Source organism: Ornithorhynchus anatinus, chromosome 17 (assembly GCF_004115215.2).
Source record: "Ornithorhynchus anatinus isolate Pmale09 chromosome 17, mOrnAna1.pri.v4, whole genome shotgun sequence".
In the NCBI taxonomy this organism is placed as follows: Eukaryota; Metazoa; Chordata; class Mammalia; order Monotremata; family Ornithorhynchidae; genus Ornithorhynchus; species Ornithorhynchus anatinus.
In genome coordinates, this window is record NC_041744.1 from 28,176,210 (window position 1) to 28,198,819 (window position 22,610).

A 22,610-nucleotide genomic window follows, 5' to 3' on the forward strand; every position below is an offset into this window, starting at 1 on the left:
CTCAATGGAGAATCTCCTTATCATTTTTAATGATTCTTAATCACATTTCCTTAGGAAGCACAATAAATGAGCATTTGAGCAGTTCACCCTGTATTAACATTTTCAGTGTTCTAAGCAAAGCAACTAAGAACAATAATCTTATACCACTCTTTGAAAGTCCAGCAAGTTTATGTACAGTGACCACTGATATGTAAATATATATCAGTATAAATATATATATACACAAATATGTAAAAAAAAATACTGGCATATGAAAATAATCATTTTTGTTTATTGAGCACCTACTGTATACAGAGAATGATTCCCAGAAAATTATATTTCAAAGTGTAAAGTGCAATTTCTGTATTTTCTAATGATTGTAATTATGGGCTGATATGATGTATAAAAGTCTAAATTCAAAAGCTTGAAATAAGCTACACCATAGAAGGATCAGGATTTTATATTGTCATGGTGTCTTTATAACCTTAGCATTTTTTTCACTCCTGTTCTTTACCTTTTTATTTTTATCTATTTTCATTATTTTTAAAAAGCAGCCTTATTTTAATACATGTCTTTCATTCATGTCAAGGCTGCTTCCTAGCCAGTCATTTGTTTTATGGTTTCAACTGAAAGGGCATGTTAAAAAATGATTCCCTGGAAGTAATTGTTCATAAATGGTTTAAAATTTTTGCACACTTTTAGTTCCCTTCAACAAAAGTCAAATGAAAATAGGCCAGAGTATTGTCTGAATATTCAGTTCTATTTACAGGGTGTTAGTGGTAATATAGTCAAAATATGTAAAGGAAATAATGGCTTTATAATTTCTAATTTATATCAGTGTATTTTATTTTGAATTTACCTTTGTATTAACATAAAGGTGTTACTCATAACACAGTTACTTATTATTGGAAACAATATTGGTTGTGAAAGGGTGATGTATTTTCACTTGGTTTGAACTGGATGAAGATTGATGTTAAAATTAATAAGTTAATATTTTAGCTTTGAGGCTCTCAGATGAAAGATGTGCTCGTTTGTTAAAGAGGCTAATCTACAACTAGATAAATTTTTCTAAGGAACTTTTCCCTAATGGGGATTTTGATGAATGAGGTGTCATTTGAAAGTTTCTAATACAGTGGCTTATGAGCACCCAATCAAAAAGTACAAATAAAAAATCCCAATTTAAAGCCCAGTGCTCCATACTGATGAGGTATCTATTTCAGAATTCAAAGTTTTCATCAGAACCTTCTTGGGTATCAACTGCCCTCCTACAGTTCGCTGTTTATCACTCTCAGTCTCAGAACTGCAGAAATATTGTAGGGTCTTGGGGTATATGGTAGGGATGATGGGAGGAAGGGGGGGAGGCTCTGAGCAGAAGCTTCCTGTCCTATTCCCATATTGCAAACCTGACCTAGTCTCTCAACCGAATGACTCTGAAACTGCTGAGACTTGGACTGAGACTGAGACTAAACTGTTTAGTCTAAGAGGATTGACACATTGAAGAATCATTCTTTGAGCTTGTTTTGATTGAATTTCTTGTGATAATTCACCATTGGGCATGGAGGTGAAAGTTGATTTGTCTGATCTAGTTGAGACCAAGAATAGTTGATCGAGTTGAAACTAGAGTTAAAATTGGATGTAGTTGTGTTTCTATTGCTTTGAAAGTTGTTGGCCTTCTTTTTTTTCAGATATACATTTTTCTTCTGTGATAGTCTGACATATGAGTACAGGTAAAACTGTGCTCCACTGTACACTCAATATCCCTATAATATGAGGGTTGTGTTCTTGAAAAATCCTTCATACAACATATGAAGTAATACTAACCCATTCTAATGATGTATGGATACACATAGTCACTTCTTCCAACACCAAGATTCACTGTAAACCAATTGTTGGAAGAACTTTCCCTAATTCTCTAAATGCATTCTAGTCAAAGTGCATAGCAAAAACACAATTTTGGGCTTAACACTCTCTCTCTCTCTCTCTCTCTGTGTGTGTGTGTGTGTGTGTGTGTGTAAGAGAGAGAGGGTTGAGGAGGGAGACAGAATGCTTGAAGCTGGCTTTCTTGAATATAAGAATTGCTTCTTTACATTCATTTTGCAGTTAATGATGACATTAAGAAAGCTCACTCCAATACTGTTGATCTTTAAGATTACACATTATTGGTTCTGCATGAGGAAGGTATTTTCAATCCTATTTAACCCCATTCCTTCTGGGAGGCACAGGAACAAATCCCTGGAGCTGAAGAAATGTGCACAACGTCCCTGGACTTCTTAATCTGGCTTAATTGGAGAAACACTGAGACCAACTTCCACATGCAGAAATAGAAAAGCATCAGTAAAAACCCCAAATGTAATCATAGTACTTGTGATATTGTTGAAATAGAAGGATAGGAATTTTGGCTGAATTATTAAAATTAAGCTTTAAATTTGGACCATTCTTAGTTCATAGAAGATGGTATTTCTTCTTTTGTAGATAATTAAGGGTCAGTTCAATATTTAATCTCTTTTTGTAGAAGTAATTTTAAATTATTTATTTCCGTGAGATACATTGGCATCTGATTCAGATTTGTCTCTCCCTTTACCTGGCATTTTGATGTTGACATTAGCATCTCAACCTGGTCACTGTCCTCATTTCCACACCTCTTGTACAACCTAAGCAATCAATGAATCAATTGCATTTATTGAGCACTTACTATGTGCAAGCAAGAAACAGGTTAGCAATGAGACTAATGCAATAAATCTTAGGGGAAGGGAGGATTGCTTATGTCTTGGTCCACTTTGGGACCTTCAAACCCCATTTGCACAGGACTCCTGTGAGAAGTAACTTTGGAATGAAGATAGCTGTCTGCCATTGTCCTTAGAAAGGAATGAATCCTATTTACAGTCATATTTAAAACAAAGACTCATTTGTGAAGCAGTTTCCTGAAACATGTATGAATGATCACTTGGTACACTTGTCTTTCAAGAAGTCATCTTGTTATGTTAAGCAAATTAGGCACTGACCATGATTATTTCCCAGTGAGTTTTGAAATTGGATCCTTCTCTACATGCCTGGGTTGTCTTAGCTTCTCCACCGAACAGGAAGCCTTTCTCTGGGGACTTTCTCACCTAACAGTTCTTCTGAGAGACTGTGTGGCTCCTTGAAAAGATTGAACAGCCTCTTCCTCCTCCTCTTCTTCCTCCGCTTCCTCCTTCTCTTCTTCCGCCTCTTCCTCCTCCCCTGTCACATCCTCTTTCAGCTCCAGTATATCACAGGTAGCATTCCACAGCCACTTTCCAGCCTCTTTCGGTCCTGCAGTTTTCTCCTCCCAAATTCCGTGTGCTCTGAGACAGTATGGCCTAATGGAAAGGGCAAGAGAGTGGGAGACAGGAGACTTGGGTTCTAGTCCTCACTCCACCACTTGCCTGCTGTTTGACTTGGGGCAATTCCCATAACCTCTCTCTGTATCTTAGTTTCTTCAGCTGTAAAATGAGGGTAATATACCTGTTTTCCCTCCCTCTTAGACTTATGATCCTCAAATGGGGCAGGGACTATGTCCAATATGATTACCTTGTACCTTCCCTAGCATTTAATTCAATATTTAGTACATATTAAGCACTTAATAAATACCATTATTAATCTACCCCTTTCAAGAAGAAAACAAGTAGAGTCTGGATCTTTGTGGAGTCAACTCCTTTCCTTCTGTGCCTGGAAATTTGCAATTCAACCCTATACCCTTCCGCATTCCTTTCTGTCAGGGCAAGGATGAATGAGCATAAAGATCAAATTGCAGAAACAAATCCGACCTATATTATAGGATTTTTTTTTTTGAAGATTGCATTTCCCTAATGAAATGTTATGACGAACTTTTTAAACTAGATTTTATTGGAGACAAATAATGTGGAAGATTTAAATGTGAAAGACTACTTGTAGGCCTTAGAGTGACTATTGAGTAATATCATTTGTGATGAATGTCTGTAAGAATTAACAAGTAAATTGACCCTCACAAATATATTGGTGTTGCTATTTATGAAGAATAATGAATGACCTAAATATACTTTATGCTTTGCTTTTCCAGGCCTGTTTTTTTTCCATGAACTAATAATAATTAAAGAATGTCATTTGTCTTGGTAATATGCATCTCATCTCAAGCACTCTGATCTCAACAACCTTTATAAATTTGAGTCAATAGTGTTACGTTTCTCTCTGTTCCTACTCACAACATCCAGCTAATATCTCTTTGTTCTCTTCTTCTTGTGCACTCTTTTCCTTGGTTCCAGCGGCTGCTTCAAAGAGCAAAATTAAAGGTGAGCTTTCTCTTTCATTCTTTGTGACTAACATTGAACCATTTTGCCATTCACTTGATACTTTTTTGAAGGCATCATCGGTTAAGGTTGTGGAATGATGATGATTCTTAAGTACTCTACAAATGCCTAGTGTTTGCTTATTACTGTTGCTACATGACTGCTTAAGGCATAAAGTAAAGGAAGATGGTACAATTTAAATTACTAGAGACATAGGTGCTCAACACGAATTGAAAAAATGGTTTCCCTTAGGATATTGTGCTTCTAGAGAAGGAGAGTTGGGTTTTTAAAACAAGTTTACACTAGATAAAAATGTAAACTAATAGAAGTTAAAATAAATTGGAGTGCTGATGATTCTCAGATTTGAAATTCTTGGGGCTCGCAGAAGACCATTTCCAATAGGCTGTCTAGGTTTCATAATGCCATCCTTCTTCAAGTGGAGCTTTGTTAATTTGAATTACTGATGCCTCAGCTGCTTCTTAGTGGAAACCATCTACAGGTCCTTTAATTCATGATCTGTCCTTTCTCCATACCTAGGAATAAATGTTGTTCCTTATTTTCTACCAGATATACACTGTGGAATGCTTATGGATAGGGCCAGCATTAACCAAGCAGGGACCTGGGAGAAAAAATAGCAAGTGCCCTCCATCCCTCTCCTATTTCCTGACAACCACCACCATAGGAGGGGTTCTAGCACTTTGGATGGAAATGAAATTTTGGATGGAAACCAGGCAGTTTGTTCCAGGAGTGGGAAAGGAGGATGGAAGTACTTGCCAGTGTAAGAAATCCACTTCTTAATCCACATTCCCAACTGGGATCTCTTCAGGAAGTGTCAGACCAGATTTTCCTTCAGTTAATGGTCCCAAAAAATTGGCATCCCTGGAACACTGCTACTCTGCCCAACCCAAAAACTGGTCTGAATGTTTCAGATACTTTATGATCATTGCCCTGAAAATTATCTGTTCTCTACAATGACCAAACCTAAAAGTCCTTAAACTGAAAATCAAATTATAGAGAAGCAGCGTGGCTCAGTGGAAAGAGCATGGGCTTTGGAGTCAGAGGTCATGAGTTCAAATCCCAGCTCTGCCACTTAGCTGTGTGACTTTGGGCAAGTCACTTCACTGTGCCTCAGTTACCTCATCTGTAAAATGGGGATTAAGATTGTGAATCCCACGTGGGACAACCTGATTCCCCTGTGTCAACCCCAGCACTTAGAACAGTGCTCTGCACATAGTAAGTGCTTAACAAATACCAACATTATTATTATTATTATTATTAAGCCAACAAACTTGACTTTCTGCAGTTAGGTTAAATGGGAAGTAAATTTGAACAGTTAAATTTGGTTTTATGTTCTTAATAATAATAATGTCGGTATTTGTTAAGCGCTTAACTATGTGCCACGCACTGTTCTAAGCGCTGGGGTAGATACAGGGTAATCAGGTTGTCCCACGTGAGGCTCACAGTCTTCATCCCCATTTTACAGATGAGGTCACTGAGGCACCGAGAAGTCAAGTGACTTGCCCAAAGTCACACAGCTGACAAGTGGCAGAGCTGGGATTCGAACTCATGACCTCTGACTCCCAAGCCCATGCTCTTTCCACTGAGCCACGCTGCTGCTTCTCTCTGAAAGTCATTCAATAGATACCCATTATGTACTCTGTAAGCAATCTCTGTGTCTTTGCCATGAAGCACATAGGGCGATTGAGATTTGTGAATGAAGCCTGTGAGGTTTGTGAATAAAAATGATAAATAATAAATTTTATTAAAAACATTTTATGATGAAACCTTAACAAGTAAGAGAAAGTATGAATAGCATTTTTTTCCTAGAAAATCTGCCTTAATGGCTTTTTCTATTGCACTCTGAATTTATCTTCCACCTTCTTTGTTTCCCTTTCCCTCATCATACTATGTGTAGAATCAGACTTCTTTCCTTTGCTAATCCTAGTGTGTCATGGAGATGATAGACATTCCACTCGTGTAAAGGTGAAGCTATCAAACCAATCACTTAGAATCCTTTTTCCCATAGACATAAATTAAGGCATTCCTCAAATCACAAACCTAGCATGACCACTTGTCATTTTAAGTATGGGGGGGGGAAAGGGAGAACAAAGAGGATAAATTTTGGTATAGTAGACAATCCCTGAAGTGTGGCATAGTGGAAAAAGAGCAGACTGGGAAATAGAGGATCTGGGTTTTAATCCTAGCCTGTTATGTGACCTTGGGCAAGTCATTTTAGTTCTCTATGCCTCAGTTCCCTGTGCAAAAAGGGGATTCAGTACTTATTTTCCCTCCTACTTAGATGGTGAGTCGCCTGTGGGACCTGATAATCTTGTATCTACTCTAGTGCTTAGTATTGTGCCTGGCACATAGTAAGTGGTTAACAATGCTACACCTATTATTGTTTTTGAAGAGCTAAGGGGTTAGGAAAAGCTGATGATAAGAACTTTTCAGCCCTCCTCAGAAGGTCTTAGCTATTAGAAAGCTCTCAAATCAGCAGAAAACCTAGTTTGAGTGAAACTAGGAATCTAGTCTATAGAACTCTGGGAATAAAAACAGTAATTTGTCCCAACAGTGACCTTCCACCCTACCATGGAATTGGTGCCTATGCCAGAAACTAAGAACTAATAAGAGAATTTCAATCAGGAGTTGTTCCTTATACAACCTGGAAGCAGGGAGGCCTAGCGCAAAGAGCCTGGACCCTAGATTCAAATCCTGACTCTATCACTTGCTTGCTGTGTGACCTTAAGCAAGTCACTTTCCTTCTAAGTGTCATAGTTTCCTCTTCTGCAAAATGGGGATTCAATTCCTGTTCTCCTCCTACTTAAACTGTGAGTGTCATGTTGGACAGGGACTGTATCTAACATGATTGTTTTGTCTCTACCCGAGTTCTAGTACATTACATAGTAAGCTCTTCACTGTTTCTATCATTATTACTTTTGTTGTTATTAAAATGATAGCACAAGTGTTACAGGATCACTCCAAGTGTGCATCCAACACAGTATTGTAATCCCATCAATAATAAAAGGGTGGTATGAGAAACAGTGAGATGGTTATCTACCTGGACATCTATACCATTACTTTCTACCAAGTCTCAATTCACATTAAGTCTCTAGACTTGGCTGCTGCTGTCTAAAACTGGGAAAGAAAGGGAACTGAGATAGTACTTCTCATTTCAACCTCAATCCTAACTGAAGGGTTCAAAACACTGTCATTTCTAACTCAATGCATTTCACATGCACAACACACAATGCGACAGGATTCACAGTACAAAAAAATCCACATATTGAATAATTATGTATTGAGGGATAACAGAATTGTTCATTTCTCAGTACTAAAAACTTTCCACTCAGTTGTCTGCTAGCAAGATTAAAAACGTTTTTTAAATATTCCTAATTTTTCTTATTTGCAACTCAGACATTTCATTGGCTTATGAGTTTCCTGAGAGTTTCATAACTTAGTTCCAATTCAGAATTTTTGATGCCTTTAAAGCCAGTGAGGCTTATCTTCGTCTTCAATCCTGAATTTTTCATCTTCATTTCTTATTCAGGGGTTGGAAGTTGTGTAAGGAGAATATACTTCTCTCTTAAATGCATATTGTAACCTTGACCTACCCTCAGATTGGCATTGTTAGACTGTCATTTTAAACTGAGTGCTTCAAGCTTCACCAGTTGAGAGGTGATTGTGCAACACTTGAGGATAAAAATGCAATGTAATTGTTTAGACTTTGAATGCCAATTAAAAACAAATGCAGGGCACTCAAAATTAAATTTAGAATATACCTGATCTAAAAGAGAATGAGGTTTTCCACCATGTTATCTCATATTTGTGAAGCCAGTAAAATTGCATGAAAATATTTAATTCATTCTTAGTTCATATGGAAAATTCAAGCTTAGAATATTTGCAGAATATCTCATCCAGAACCACCTAGTCAAGAGGGTGTAGTAGTTGTACAACTTCTTCTGGCCTTGCTTTTTGATAAGAGCATGGAAAATAGGTCAGAGCAGGAAAGTCAGGAATGAAAATTCAAATGGAAAAGAGCAACAAAAAAAATAAATTGGAGGTTTAAGCTATTGTATCCAAGACATAATATCAGGGTATCAGACTGTAGACAGTAAAATAAGTGTAGTCTCCTCAATTTTTTAAAGTGATTTTAAGATGTAGTCCCCATTTCCTAAAATCTGAGGTTTAGTTAGGACATGCAAGCCCATTCAGTGGATGACCATAAATCTAAGAAAGAAGCAATATCACCTTACAATAATTTGGCTATTCATTTTATAAATGTGCAAAGGATACTAAGTGTGCTTTCTTTGAACTGACTGGTGCAAGTACACTATTGTTTCATACGATGATCTGCAAACAGTTTGCTTTTCCAGTGCTTCAAATATTATCTTGCTTCGTTGTATGATGTCAATGCCATTTCTTAGAAATAGAAGCCGTATTGAAGTACTTTACTGCATGCACAGAAATTGTGGACGTAAGTTAGGAATGCAGGGCAGGGGTAAGGTGTTGTGAGCCCGATGCCCTGGAGACTTGTGTTGTCCCTGGGCTGCAGGTAAAAAGGATGAAAACAGAACAGTAGGTATTTCTAGCTCAAGAACCAAGATAATAGCTATTCAGTCAATCACTTGTATTGAAGTTGGGGCTTTGGGTACTTCAGGGAAGTTTAGAATCCCCTTGATGGAGGGTCTGTGTATATTTTAGGTACATGGTACGCTGCTCTATTTACTTCATAATTTTTTCTTTTGATACTGATAAGAAATGTGATATGTGTTAAGCACTTACTATGTGCCAAGTACTATGAGTCTGTCTCACATGGGGCTTTCACCCTAAAATGGAAGGAGGAAAAGCATTTGCCCCCCAATTTACAGATGAGTGGACCGAGGTCCTCAGAAGTTATTAACTTAGCCACAGAAGGCAAGTAGAAGAAGCAGAATTAGGACTCAGGTTCTCAGAAGCACAGGTCCAGGCTCTTTCCATTAGGCCACCTGCTTCTCACCTCCAAACTGTCAGTTGTTTTCCATCTTGAAATAAAGTTGAGGTGATTTCAAAATGATGTTTCACAATTATATTTGTACTTTAATGTCTGTGTTCATTCCTAGACTGTAAGTTCCTCATGGGTGTCCAATTCTGTTAGAGTGTACTCTCCCAAGCACTTAGAAAAGTGTTCTGAACACAGTAAGCACTCAATAAATACCATTGATTGATTATTGATAGAATTACTAGCAGATAGCTAAACAGTCATGCAGACAGGTTAGAAAAGATTATGCAGTTATTTTCATATGTATTCTTCTTTCTTCATTCTTCTGAAATAAAACCGAAAGAGAGCATGTCATTTTTAGTGTGTTTTTTAATATCTACATTCTGCTAGAAGCCAAATACTAAACATTAAATGATGTCGACATTTCCCTCAGGGTTTACAGCCTAAAAAAATTGGAAGCAAAGACAGGCAGCAACAAGAAACTTGTTCTGCAGGTATAGGGATGTATAGCTAAAATATAAGATAATTCAGCATTTATTGCCCATGAATACATTCAAGGATGCTGCTGTCATAATGTTTTTAGTAATAATGTGGTCATTCCATTTATTAAGCTATGTTCTCAAATTTTATTTGGAGACTGTGGGGCAATATTAAGATGCAAGTACAATAAGTATAATCTGCATATTTATCCCTTAAGGGTTTATCAAAGTAATTAGATTGTCCCTGTAAAAAGGACCTTCCTACAGCAGATAACTTCCTGCATTCTCAGCCTGATACTACTGGTTAGAAGGGATTAAATGGCTCACCTTTGGGGGGTGTGGATGATTTAATGCAATAGCAAAGGGTCATACTTACCCCGGCAAGATCTAGTTCTGAATGTACTTAATTAATATTATTAGTATTCAGACTGAGATTCTTACTGAAAAAGGACTTATATTTTACTTGGGGCTGGCATTTTCTGAGCAGTATACGTAACTGCAATTCCTATGAATTCTGAAGACTATTCCAAAACAATACCTTCAGGTAGTGTTGAAAACTGACCAACACCTGATGGAGATGATGATGGCTTTAAAGTAGGCACATGCCCAGTATGCAGGGTAACTGTCAGAGTTATTATGCCTGAGACTGATCTGGCTTCTCTTTTAGAACAGCTATAGGCTGCAGGAGACTAGGTAAGGTCTTAGCCCTCTTCTGACCTTGGTGACTGACGTGATATCAGTTTATCTGTATTTGCATCCCCTGCAGCCCCAGGGTCCAAAATGGAACTCAGACATCCTTTGCCTCAAGTGCAGATCCTATTAACAGAAAGTGTAGGGCCTATTTTTATTCTGCCTCTACACTGTCTACACTGTTTATTCTGCCACTCAAACTGTGGCTTCAGTGGAGCAGACCACTGTCTACTCCTGCCAAAGAAATGATAGTTTCACTATTGAGTACTTAGTGAGTGGCTAGTAGTTAAAATGCGCAGCACCTAGAGGCCAGAAAAGAACAGTAGAATAATAATAATTGTGGTATTTGTCAAGTACTTATTAGCACAGGTACTATCCTAAGCACTGCGGTAAGATACAAGCAGATTGGGTTGGACACTGTCCCTGTTCCTCATTAGGCTCACAATATTAATCCCCATTTTATAGATGAGGGACTAAGGCACCAAGGAGTTAGGTGACTTGCCCAAGGTCACACAGCAGACAAGTGGCGGAGTCAGGATTAAAACCCATATCCTTCTGATCAATACCCTGATCTATCCGCTAGGCCAGAAGCATGATTTCTATAATGAGCTTAAACTCTAATGGAGGAGATAGTCATAAGAATACTTTACAAATAGAATGAATAATGCATTTTTCCATTGATGTATACATTCCTATGTATAATGATATAGCTCAGCATCTATATCCACACATTAAGTATGTACAGGCTTCATATTTTTGGTGTGTGTATCATGTGGATTCAATAAATAAACCAATTGTATTTAATTATCAAGCTATTTTTGAGCACTTATTGGGTGCAGAGCACTGCATTAAGCACTCGGGAGAATTAAACACAATAGAGTTGGTAAACATGTTCCCTGTCCACAATGAGCCTACAGTCCAGAAGGGACTTCTACTTTGCTGAATTTACAATGTTATATAAATGGGTTCAAATATTATGCTTCTTTTAGTGAATTAGTTTACCCTTATTAGAGTGTGCTGAGAAAATTAAGGTCTTGCTGAAGATTGTTTCCTTTTTATTCAACCGTAAGCATTGTTTTTGGCTATGTGGATAAATGTATTTCTTGCACTGACTCATGTCAATTTGATTCTGTCTCCTGGTTTCATTGCCTTCCCAAACTCTGTGTTTTAAAGGAGAGGTCTTGTTTCTGGACATCTCCCACATCTACTTGTTTTCATTGTCCCCCAGCAGTCTATATTCTCTCAAATGCCATCTGCTCATAATCTCAGGGTATTGATCAATCAATCAAGCAGTGATATTTATTGAGCACCTACTGTGTACAGAGCATTGTAATAGGAGCTTGAGGGAGTAAAATACTTCAGAGTTGGTAGACACGTTTCGTACAATTTAGAGGGAGAAAGAGGAAGAGCAGGTCTTCAACTAGAGAGATGTCCTCTCTTCCTTCTTCCCCCAATTTTACTCTTTTTCTTAATTTCTCTCAGTTCATTATTGTAGGAGTTGCAATGGGTTTCAAATGCAGGGTGCTGAGTTTTTTTTGTTTTTGAGTTTTCATTTTTCAATCTACAGTAGCTTGGCATTGCCTCACTGCTTGCAATTCTGTATGTCACTATTTCCCTGCATGCTGTAGATGACAATCATAAGTTGTATCATGATGGATATTTCCTTTATTTGCCTTTGGAAATGTGATTTTTCACTTGGGTCACTGTTGTTGTGATTTTACTCTTTTTCTTCTTTTCTCCTTGAGATGCATATGCAGTTCTGGAGTTTATTATGAATGTTGGGTAAACCCACATCACTTGTCCACAAATCCCAATAATAAGAATAATATGTTCAGTAGTCAGAAAGCAATGCTACTTTATTTACATCCCAATTTCAACCCAAATAAGTCATTATAGCAATCTTTATTCTGTCTAAATACATCTCATCCAAAAGACAATCTCCTTTGGGATTCATTTCATTCATTTGGTTCGTGTTATTCTATTATGTTAATAAAATTGGTGTTTGCTTTTTCTACAGCTGTTGTGTTGGGGTTTCTAAAGTCTTTAATTAAAATCCACGGTTTGGGGTTTCTCACAGACTTTTAAACAGAAAACTGTAATGAAGGAAAATACAATGATCAACATGTAACATTTCCTTGGGCTTCTCTGGGCCTTTCACCTTTGGGATTAGGTAGCTTTGCTGAGACAAAGATGAAATTACTGTATTTATTAGTTTAAAAGTTGATTGACTTTCATCTTAAGATATTTTGAAGTAAAAATTGTTGAATGGAAGAACATTCTGCCATCAATATCATTGCTGCAAAAGTCGATGTTTCAGAGGAGTTGATAAAAGTAAAAAGAATCTGCCCTTTTAGCCTGTGGTTTAACAGCTACTGGATTCTTGTAAACTTGTTTTTAATCTTATGCAGTAGGGATTAGCATCTAATTTTGCCTCCCTCAGTTCAGCACAGTTCCCCAGAGCACATCTGTGTGGGATGAGGAGTCAATACTGTAGCTCCATAGAGTGTGCTTCATTAAGCAAGATTTCAGATTCGCTTAGATGTCTGAGTGATTAACAAGTGATATTAGCTGGAATTCAGTCGTTCTGCCTTCCCTTTCCTCCCAACCCCCAATTCTATTGTTAACACACTTGATCACCTGGGTGGTACCACAGGGATAATAGGGTAGTGGGTAAATGGAAAAGTCCACCATCCTCTTTTGCACTTAGGTTGATGCACTGGTATCACTGTCCCTGGTGTCAGAGGTGGGATTAGGGATGCAACTCTTGATAAATATTTGCATCTATCCTGCCCCAACATTGAAAGTATAGGCGATGGGTTTCAAAATTTTCCCATAGAAAACTATAGCTAAAACAGAGGTTTCTACAGAAAACTCTCTTAAATATCACAACCCTGGTCTAGATATGAAAAGAGACTCTCCAAATGAATAGTGCAGTGTTCTGCAAACAATAAGCACTCCATAAATACTACTGATTGATTAGTCCCAAAATTGTCACCTGTAACTTTAAGGTCCTCAGATGTAAGGCATCTTGTTGGGTACTATACAAATGAAGGAGATCTGCAGGAAGCAGCAACAACATTGAACTAAGCAGAAATGGCAAGAGGAGTACGTTACAGCAACAGAGGATCACAACAACCTTGCCTCCTGCTGCTGCCTAAAGTTTCTATCTCCACTTCCTTCCTCTGTCAGCCCTGTTTAGAGCTGGCTATTGGCTCTGTGCTGAGTAATGGTAGCAAGAAATCTTGGGAACTAGAGAAGCTGGTTGTTGACCAACTTATTACTGTTTGTTCTATGACTTTGACTCACCTCCTGGTTAAATATGTAAGACTGGGAGTTTGTGTGTGTATGTGTGTTCCCTATGAATGTCCCCAAGTGTTTGTGTGTCTACCCTACCTGTGTGTCCACCCTGCTCTATATCTACTTCTCTTCCCTTTTTCTCCCACCCATTTCTTCCTTTGCCATCCCCATCCCCATCCATATTTGCACAATCAACCCTGCCTCCTGGAATTTCTATCCCTGCCCCACTCAGAAAAAAATTTCCATCATTTGATAGTAAAATAGGTATACAATTTAAATGGACAGTTGCACTGTTGTGAAGTGGATTGCATTAAAATTTTATTTATGCTCAGATTCAGCTAGACCTTTCTTTCTCCTGGGAAAGGGCAGGGTCAGCACATGAACTGTCTGGTTCAGGGGTGCCAACTGAGCCAGTGCAAAGCATCATTGGGATTTTCTGAATCTGGAGAGCTGGCCTTTGTTCCTCCACCATTCATCACTCTTGAGGCCAAAAGACTGTGGAGTCATATTTTGAAATCCTTCCATAACAGCAGTATTGGTGGCAGTGTTTCTATGTCATTTTTTGTTTCTCTCCTCAGCTACTTCTAAATCAAAATATTCCAGATATATGACCCTAACATCTCAATCCCAGTGGAAAAATCCCTTAAAAAATGGATACAGAAAAGATAGTGAGGACTTGCTGTTGTTATCTTAGGCTGTCGAGTCATGACCGACCCATAGCGACTCCATGAACACATCTCTACCAGAACATCCCACTTCCACCTGCACTCATTCTGGTAGTTGATCCATAGAGCACTATCTGCTCTATTTTCATTATGGTCTAAGAGTTTTGAGATATCCAGTCTGTAATCTCTGGCATGGGAAACGATGTCCACCAATGTAGTTCCTGTGAGGGACAAATAAATTGTCTGGGAGTCGGAGAACTTGGGTTCTAATCCTGGCTCAACCATTTGTCTGCTGTGTGACCTTAGACAAGTCATTTAACTACTCTATACCTCAGTTACCTCATGTGTTAAATGGAGAGTAAAACTGTGAACCCAATTTGGGACATGGATTAAATCCAACCTGATTAGCTTGTATCTACTCCCGCAGTTAGTACAGTTCCTGATATTATAGTACGTGTTTAATAAATACCATAAAAAAAGGTAGACTCCTCACCATCTGACCTCACCTGTCTACTATCTCCTCCTGCTATTCCCTAACTCTGTCTTTGTTCCCCTTAGTCAACCCTCTATCTGTACCTCACTCTTGACTCTCCTCTTCCATCTCCTTGTTCATGCTATTTCCTTAGTTTGGAACTCCCTCCCTACATCAGACAGACTACAGTTCTCCCCACATTCAAATCCCTCTTAAAATTCCACCTACTCTAGAAATTTTTCTCAACACCCTGAGCGGTCATCCCATCAGTCATCTCTAGCATTCACAAATTTAATAACAGCCCACCTTAGCACTCAAGTACATTAGTCTGCTTTATTTATTTTGACCACTCTAGTTGTAAATATGTTTGCCTCAGTTTCCCTAATTAGAGTGCAAGCTCCTTGTTGGTAGGAAACCTGTCACTCTTTTTATTCTGTACTTCCTAAGTGCCTAATGCAGAGCACAGCACCCAGTGGATGTTTAATTAACGGTATTATGAATAGTATTATTATTATTGTTCTTATCATTAGTGACAAAGAATAGATGATAAAGATGTTACAGAGTTGTTGGCAAAGCATGGACACAAATCCTCTTGGAATTTCCATAATTCAGAAGAATAATATCAAATAATTTAAGTCTAAACTCTCATAATTGAGATAAATAGAAAACAAGCCTCAGCATAAATGTTCTGAGAAATCTTTCCTTCATTCCAACTATGTCACAATTCACAGCACCAACAGTTACATAAGAATGCAATTACTGTTCCTTTTGGCAGTTTCTAGGTAATCTAGTTTTGAATGTTATTTACGGGAGTATAGTTAAATGTGACTGTTCTTAGTAATTTCACTGAAATTCAAACAAAAAGGTGTGAAATCTTTCTTTAATATGAATGGCAATCACAATCTGAAGTTTTTTGACCTTGAATATTTGTGAGCTAACCTTCAAAATGCTCATTAAAGAATGCAGATCCTCTATCAAAGAACTTATTGCTCCAGCTGGGTGATAGAAAATAGGAATGATATTGGCTTCTGTTTTGAAGTGATATCTACTTCCCTTTATGTTTATATATGTGGTAGATCAGAGATGAGCCCCTGAAACTCAATCTGATCTAGCCCAATTAACAGAAATGACCGAATGTCACATGACAAATGTCCCTAAGTCATCTCTCCACTACATGTGGACTCACAGAGGATTTATGGCAGCTTCATGACTAGCCCGAGATTTGGAGTCCGGGGTCATGGGTTTGAATCCCGGATCTGCCACTTGTCAGCTGTGTGACAGTGGGCACTTAACTTCTCTGTGCCTCAGTTACCTCACCTGCAAAATGGGGATTAAGACTGTGAGCCTCATGTGGGACAATCTGATTACCCTTTGAAAAGTACTCTGCACATAGTAAGCAATATTATTATTTTTCAAGGCTCTACATCACCTTGCCCCTTCCTACCTCTCCTCCCTTCTCTCTTTCTACAGCCCACCCCGCACGCTCCGCTCCTCTGCCGCCCACCTCCTCACCGTCCCTCGGTCTCGCCTGTCCCGCCGTCGACCCCTGGGCCACGTCCTCCCGCGGTCCTGGAACGCCCTCCCTCCTCACCTCCGCCAAACTGATTCTCTTCCCCTCTTCAAAACCCTACTTAAAACTCACCTCCTCCAAGAGGCCTTCCCAGACTGAGCTCCTCTTCTCTCTCTACTCCCTCTACCACCCCCCCTTCACCTCTCCGCAGCTTAACCCTCTTTTCCCCCCATTTCCCTCTGCTCCTCCCCCTCTCCCTTCCCATCCCCTCAGCACTGTACTCGTCTGCCCAACTATATATATTTATTACCCTATTTATTTTGTTAATGAAATATACATCGCCTTGATTCTATTTAGTTGCCATTGTTTTTACGAGATGTTCTTCCCCTTGACTCTATTTATTGCCATTGTTCTTGTCTGTCTGTCTCCCCCGATTAGACTGTAAGCCCGTCAAACGGCAGGGACTGTCTCTATCTGTTGCCGACTTGTTCATTCCAAGTGCTTAGTACAGTGCTCTGCACATAGTAAGTGCTCAATAAATACTATTGAATGAATATGGCTGCTTCAATAGTATTTGGTGACAGTGGGAATGTAAGAAGACGTAAAAGAAATTGTCTTCCTCAGAGGATAGTGTAATTTTCTGTTGGAAGTGGAAATAAGTTGAAGCCAGTATCAGTGTGAAACTATTAAGCCCTTAAGCCTAATGGTAGGGACTAAAGTTACTTGTTTTTAATTATCATATCTGATTCATTTGAATCAAAATTTCCACATACTCCAATAGAAGATTGTCAACCCTAATTAATGGTGTCTCTCTGCAATGGTAAGTTCTGTTGTTTTGTGAAATCCACAAATATTATAGTACTACTGCTGGACAAATCATAAACAGTATTTAATGTGCTATCTTACGGGAATCTTATCTAACTTTTCGGTTTCATATAGATTAGACAACTAGTAGTAGGACTAACATCAAGATAGAACTAAATACTATGTCCTCCCCTGTCCTAATATTTTCCTAGGTATCAATGACTTGAGAAATTTCATACAACTGTGGTCTTCTCCAAAGGTGGTGCGCTTCTCATGTGATGCAAATCTTAATAACATAAATGATAAATATACTTTGCATCCTGTTCCAAAATCATTCAGCAAGAAACCTAAACACACAGAATGCATGCTATCCCAATGAGGAATCTTTTTTAGTGGATAAAATGCTCTCATGAAGTGAATTAGCAATGCTTTTGAAGTCATTTTGAAATCACCTAGGGTTCTGGTTAGTAAATCATTGCTACCTGGAATAAAATAGCAACTTTAGATTTGGAGTAAACCTATACTTAAGGGTGTTTAATTTATTCCCAGGGAACCATTTTCCCAAAGGGGAAATGAGTGTTTTAAATCTAGATTGCCTACCTCAAAATGGATAGATAGTTTTATTATTTGAGATGGATATATGATCTGCAACCTTATCGCCAAATACAGTATTTTTTTGGAAACTCTGAAAAAAGCTAGCAGATGGAGAAAATGAAATCATGGGGCAAATACAATTGCTAAATAAAGATCCTGGATTTTTTTTTATACTGTGAACAGATTTAGTGAGCCTTGGGCTTTGTCAGGACTGTCTAATCCTGAGATACTTGGAGAATTTCCCTGCACACTAGATACATATCACTGAGTCGTTCACCATGCATGATCCTTTTTTTGCTTTTGTGTTGTCCTGTACCCATTACTGTAAGCAGCCAAGCATTGTGAAGCATCAAGAAATAGAATAAAGAAGAAGAATAAGAGTTCTTTTGTCACAGCTTGTTGACAGTATTGGAAAGAGAAAATCTATGAAATCAATAGGTACAAATAGATGTTTTTTGGATAGTTTTTTGAGGAAAAGGGAAAGTTGGAATCCCTCTTATCTTACACCCTAGGTATTATGCAACTTTGTGACTGTTATTGTGGGCACAATTAGCTGCTCTCTGCTGCTTCTTTACCATTTCTTTGTGCAGCCCCACAAAGAGATTCCATTTGTTCCATGTTGATTTTTGTGCTGCCACTTCATTGTCCTTCACTCTGAGCTCCTGTGAATTTCACTTTGACAATAGGGAAATCCCCACTGGCTTTGAATTATTCATTTATTTCCTGAAAATTATTTGATTATTCAAGAGTCATTGGTTTTAACTAAGCTATGGGATTTATATTAGAATAACTCTTGGATAATGGTTCCTAAATGAGGTAGTCTAGAGAGCTCTTTGTGGCTATCATGGGCCAAAGCCAGTGACTGCCCATCCCACAGGCACCACCTTAAAGGCCAGTCAGTGACCAAATAAAGACTACATTAAATGCTGCTAACATGATGCCCCCCACATTTTTCCTTCTTACTAGCTGGTCTTTCAAAGAACTATCTCCAGCTGCCCCTGAGAGTTATTTCCTAGTCTTGTGGCCAGGAGAAAGAAAGGAGATTCTAAATATCCCATATTAGTGTCAAAGGGTCCCTTGATGACTTATATTATAATTTATCAGTTCATCAGTTCATGCCAACTACAGGCGGAGGTATAACTCTTGGAAAATGGTTATTATTCAGTCAATATGTCAATCATAGTTGTGCAGAACACTATGCTGATATTTGGGAGAGTACAATATAATAATACAACAGAGTTGGTAGACCCATTCCCTGCCCACAGAGAACTCACAGTGTATAGGGGGAGACAAACGTCAATACAAATACATAAATTATGTATATATACAAAAGTGCTGTGCGGCTGAAGGAGGGGTGTGTTTAATACAGGGTATAAATCCAAGTGCAAGGATGCAAGGGTAAGAGAAACTGTGTGACTTAGTGGAAAGAGCATGTGCCTGGGAGTCAGAGGTCATGGGTTCTAATCCCGGCTCTCCCACTTGTCAGCTGTGTGACTTTGAGTAAGTCACTTAACTTCTGTGTGCCTCAGTTACCTCATCTGTAAAATGGGGATTAAGACGGTGAGCTCCAAGTGGAACAAACTGATACCCTATATCTACCACAGTGCTTAGAACAGTATTTGGCACATAGTAAACGCTTAACAAATACCATCATTATTATTATATTTTTATTATACAGAAGGGAGTGGGAGAAAAAGAAATGCGAATTTAATCAGAGAAGACCTCTAGGAGGGTATGTGCCTTCAATAATGCTTTGAAGGTGAGGACAGTAATTATCTGTCAGATACAAAGAGGGAGGGCATTCCAGGGCAGAGGCAGGACGTGGACGAGAGATTGGTGGCAACATAGGCGAGAATGATGTACAGTGAATAGGTTGGCATTAGAGGAACTAAGTATGCAGGCTGAGTTGTAGTATGAGAGCAGTGAGGTGAGATAGGAAGAGCAAGATGATTGAGTGCTTCTGATGGTAAGGAATTTCCTTTTGATGCAGAGGTGGATGGACAACCACCGGAACTTGCTGAGGAGTGAAGAAACATGGACTGAGCATTTTTGTAGATAACTTATCTGGGTATCAAAGTGAAATATGGACTGGTGTGGGGCAAGATGGGAGGCAAGGAGGTCAGCAAGGAGGCTGATACAGTAATCAAGATAAGATGAGATAGGATAAGTGCTTGGATTAACATAGTAGCAGTTTGGATGGAGAGGAAATGGCAGATTTTAACAATGTTATTATTACTATGTATAATAATTATTAATGCTATTAATAACACTAGTGACATTTTTAAGCACTTAAGTGGTAAGGTCTGGGGTAGAGAAAAGATTAGAAGGTTGCATTCAGTTGCTGTCCCGCAATGGGTTCCCTATCTATTTTATCCCTCTTTGATACTTTAGGAAATTGAGAAAAAGATTAATTAAGTGACTTCAAGGATGACCCTGTAGGTGATCTAAACCCAAGTCTCCATACTCCAAGTGCCATATTCTTTCTACTAAACTATACCACCTTCCTGACTCAAAAATGAGACTTGGCAGAAATTTGAGAGTCAACTACAAAATTCTAGAAACTGAGTTACCACCATTGTAATCCCTTAGATTTAGTTTTTCATGCCTCTATCCCCTAAAAGTTGTAATATGGGAATGTCTCTCCATTTACTCTATGAACTGAAAAATTTTAGGAAACTTTTTTAAAATCAAATCTTATCAAAGTAATTTTTTTAACTGAGATTCCTTAGTTCAATATGTATGGTTGATTTTATGAATGTAAACAACCTTTTTAAAATTAATCTGGGAAGTAATTGGGTAAGAGAGAAAGTAATTTAAAGGGAAATAAGAAAGGGATTTTAAAATAAATGGAAAGCAAACAATAAAACCTGTCAACATAATTTTAAAATCCAAGTCAATAATAAATTGAAGTAAGGAGACAGAGGAATGGGATAAAACCTAAATTCTAGTACTTATGCAAATAAAAAATGTATATGACTACCTGTAAATCTAATTTATTGTTAGTAATTAAAGCAATAACCAAAGGTATGTTGGGAAATAACTCAAGATACAGTGTAGTTCTCATTCTGAAATTGCTGCAGGAAAAGATGATACCCATAAATAATTGACAATTTTTTTCAGTCATCTTGTCCTCCCTCCCCCAGATGGTTTCTTATACCAACTCCCTTGGTCCTATTGGCATTAAGACTACATTCTCTATTTTCTAGTTTTCTTTTTAGAAGCCATCTGTAACTTTTCACAATCTAAGACCTTCAGGAGACCACCTTTCTTTGCTCTCTTTTTCACTAAATGCATTAGCACTCTGTCACATAAATGTCCAGCAAGGTGTGTGTATATAGAGCAATAGTATTTATTTAGTTCCTATTGTATGCAAAGCACTCTCCAAGTAAACTCTGGGGGAAAAATACACGTTTTGAAAATTTGACAGAGCCCCTGTCCTGCAAGAGATTCACAACCTAAGAATAAAAAGTGGGGAGAATGAGTTGGTGGCAGGCACATAAGGCAAAATGAAACAGTAAAAGCACAAAAACAACATAGGACAGTGTTAAATATAAAAACCCCAAACACAAATGCAATACGGAAATTTCCATTTATTTTTCAATGCTGTGTTTTTCTTGGGGTTTTATGTGTTTTGGGGTATATGTCTTTGCTCAGCTCCCCTTTTGTAATCTAGCAGAAGCATCTTGAAGGCAAGCCCTTCATCTCTCTTTTTCTGTTTCCCTACTCAGGGCTTAGCACAGGACTGAGCTATGCTTTGTGAGCTCATTGTAGCTGAACTGCTGAGATACATCTTCTTTGACATTTCAGTATTATTTGTTGAAGCATTTTTGTTTTAGTCCACACCAATCATCCTAGATAAATCCCAATAATCTTTCTCATTATTTCCTAGCAGTTTTTGCTCCAGTTTCATATTTATGGGGGAAATGCTATTGGATCACTTGAGATATTTTGTATAATTCAGTTTCATTTTGCCTACCTGGACATTTTTTTTTTCCCATGAGTTTTACATAGTGCTGAAATCTTGATGGCATGAAAGGATTAAAAAACAGTGCCCCAGTTTTAGAACTGTATTCAGAATAGATTGGAATGTTACCAATGCATTTGTAATTAAAGTTCTATATCCCTAAATGCACTGTATCTGATTTTTGCTATTTTAGAGACCATCATCAGAAAAATTTGTATCATCCATTAGATGCCTAGTTCATATTTTTGGAAGTCCCTTGTTAAAGAACAGGTAGAAAATACATTTGTTCTGGGTACTGCTCTTTTTTTCCAGTGGTGGAGGAGAAGGGGAAGGTTTCTGAACCGTCAGCTTCCAATCAATCACTTGTTCTTTTTGAGCACTTAATGTGCAGAGCACTGTACTAAACACTTGAGAAAGTACAATGTTACAGAGTTGGTAGACACATTCCCTGCCCCCAGCAAGCTTAGAGTCCAGAGGGGGAGACAGACATTAATATAAATAAATAGATATGTGCATAAGCCCTGTGAGGCTGAGGGGGGTGGTGAATAAAAGGAGCAAATCCAAGTGCAAGAGTGACACAGAATGGAGTGGGAAGAGAGGAAATGAGGGCTTAATCTGGAAAGGCCTATTGAAAGAGAAGTGCCTTCCAGTACCCCAGCTGCCCAGTCTGAAACTAGTTGGTGGGGGCAGGGACATTAGTGTGCGTACTACTACTGGTGGTGGTATTAAGCATTTACCCCGTGTCAAGCACTGTTCTAAGCACTGGGCTAGATATATGCAGATCAGGGTGTACACAGTCCCTGTCCCACATGGGGCTCACAGTCTTCATCCCTATTTTTACAGATGAGGTAACTGAAGCACAGAGAAGTTAAGTGACTTGCCCATGGTCACACAG

The 22,610-nt window shown here is 38.3% G+C and overlaps 1 protein-coding gene across 5 annotated transcripts in view; it reads left to right on the forward strand.

The window, feature by feature from the left end:
* Positions 1-22,610, forward strand: part of CADM2 (cell adhesion molecule 2) — a 779,394-nt gene that overhangs the window by 510,937 nt on the left and 245,847 nt on the right. For 4 of the 5 annotated variants that reach the window (XM_029082119.2, XM_029082121.2, XM_029082116.2 and 1 more), the window contains exon 2: positions 4,239-4,265. The exons of the other annotated variant lie outside the window; for it this stretch is intronic. In XM_029082119.2, coding sequence (XP_028937952.1) covers positions 4,239-4,265 — 27 coding nt within the window. The remainder of the gene's footprint in view (positions 1-4,238; positions 4,266-22,610) is intronic. 5 annotated transcript variants of the gene reach the window in all.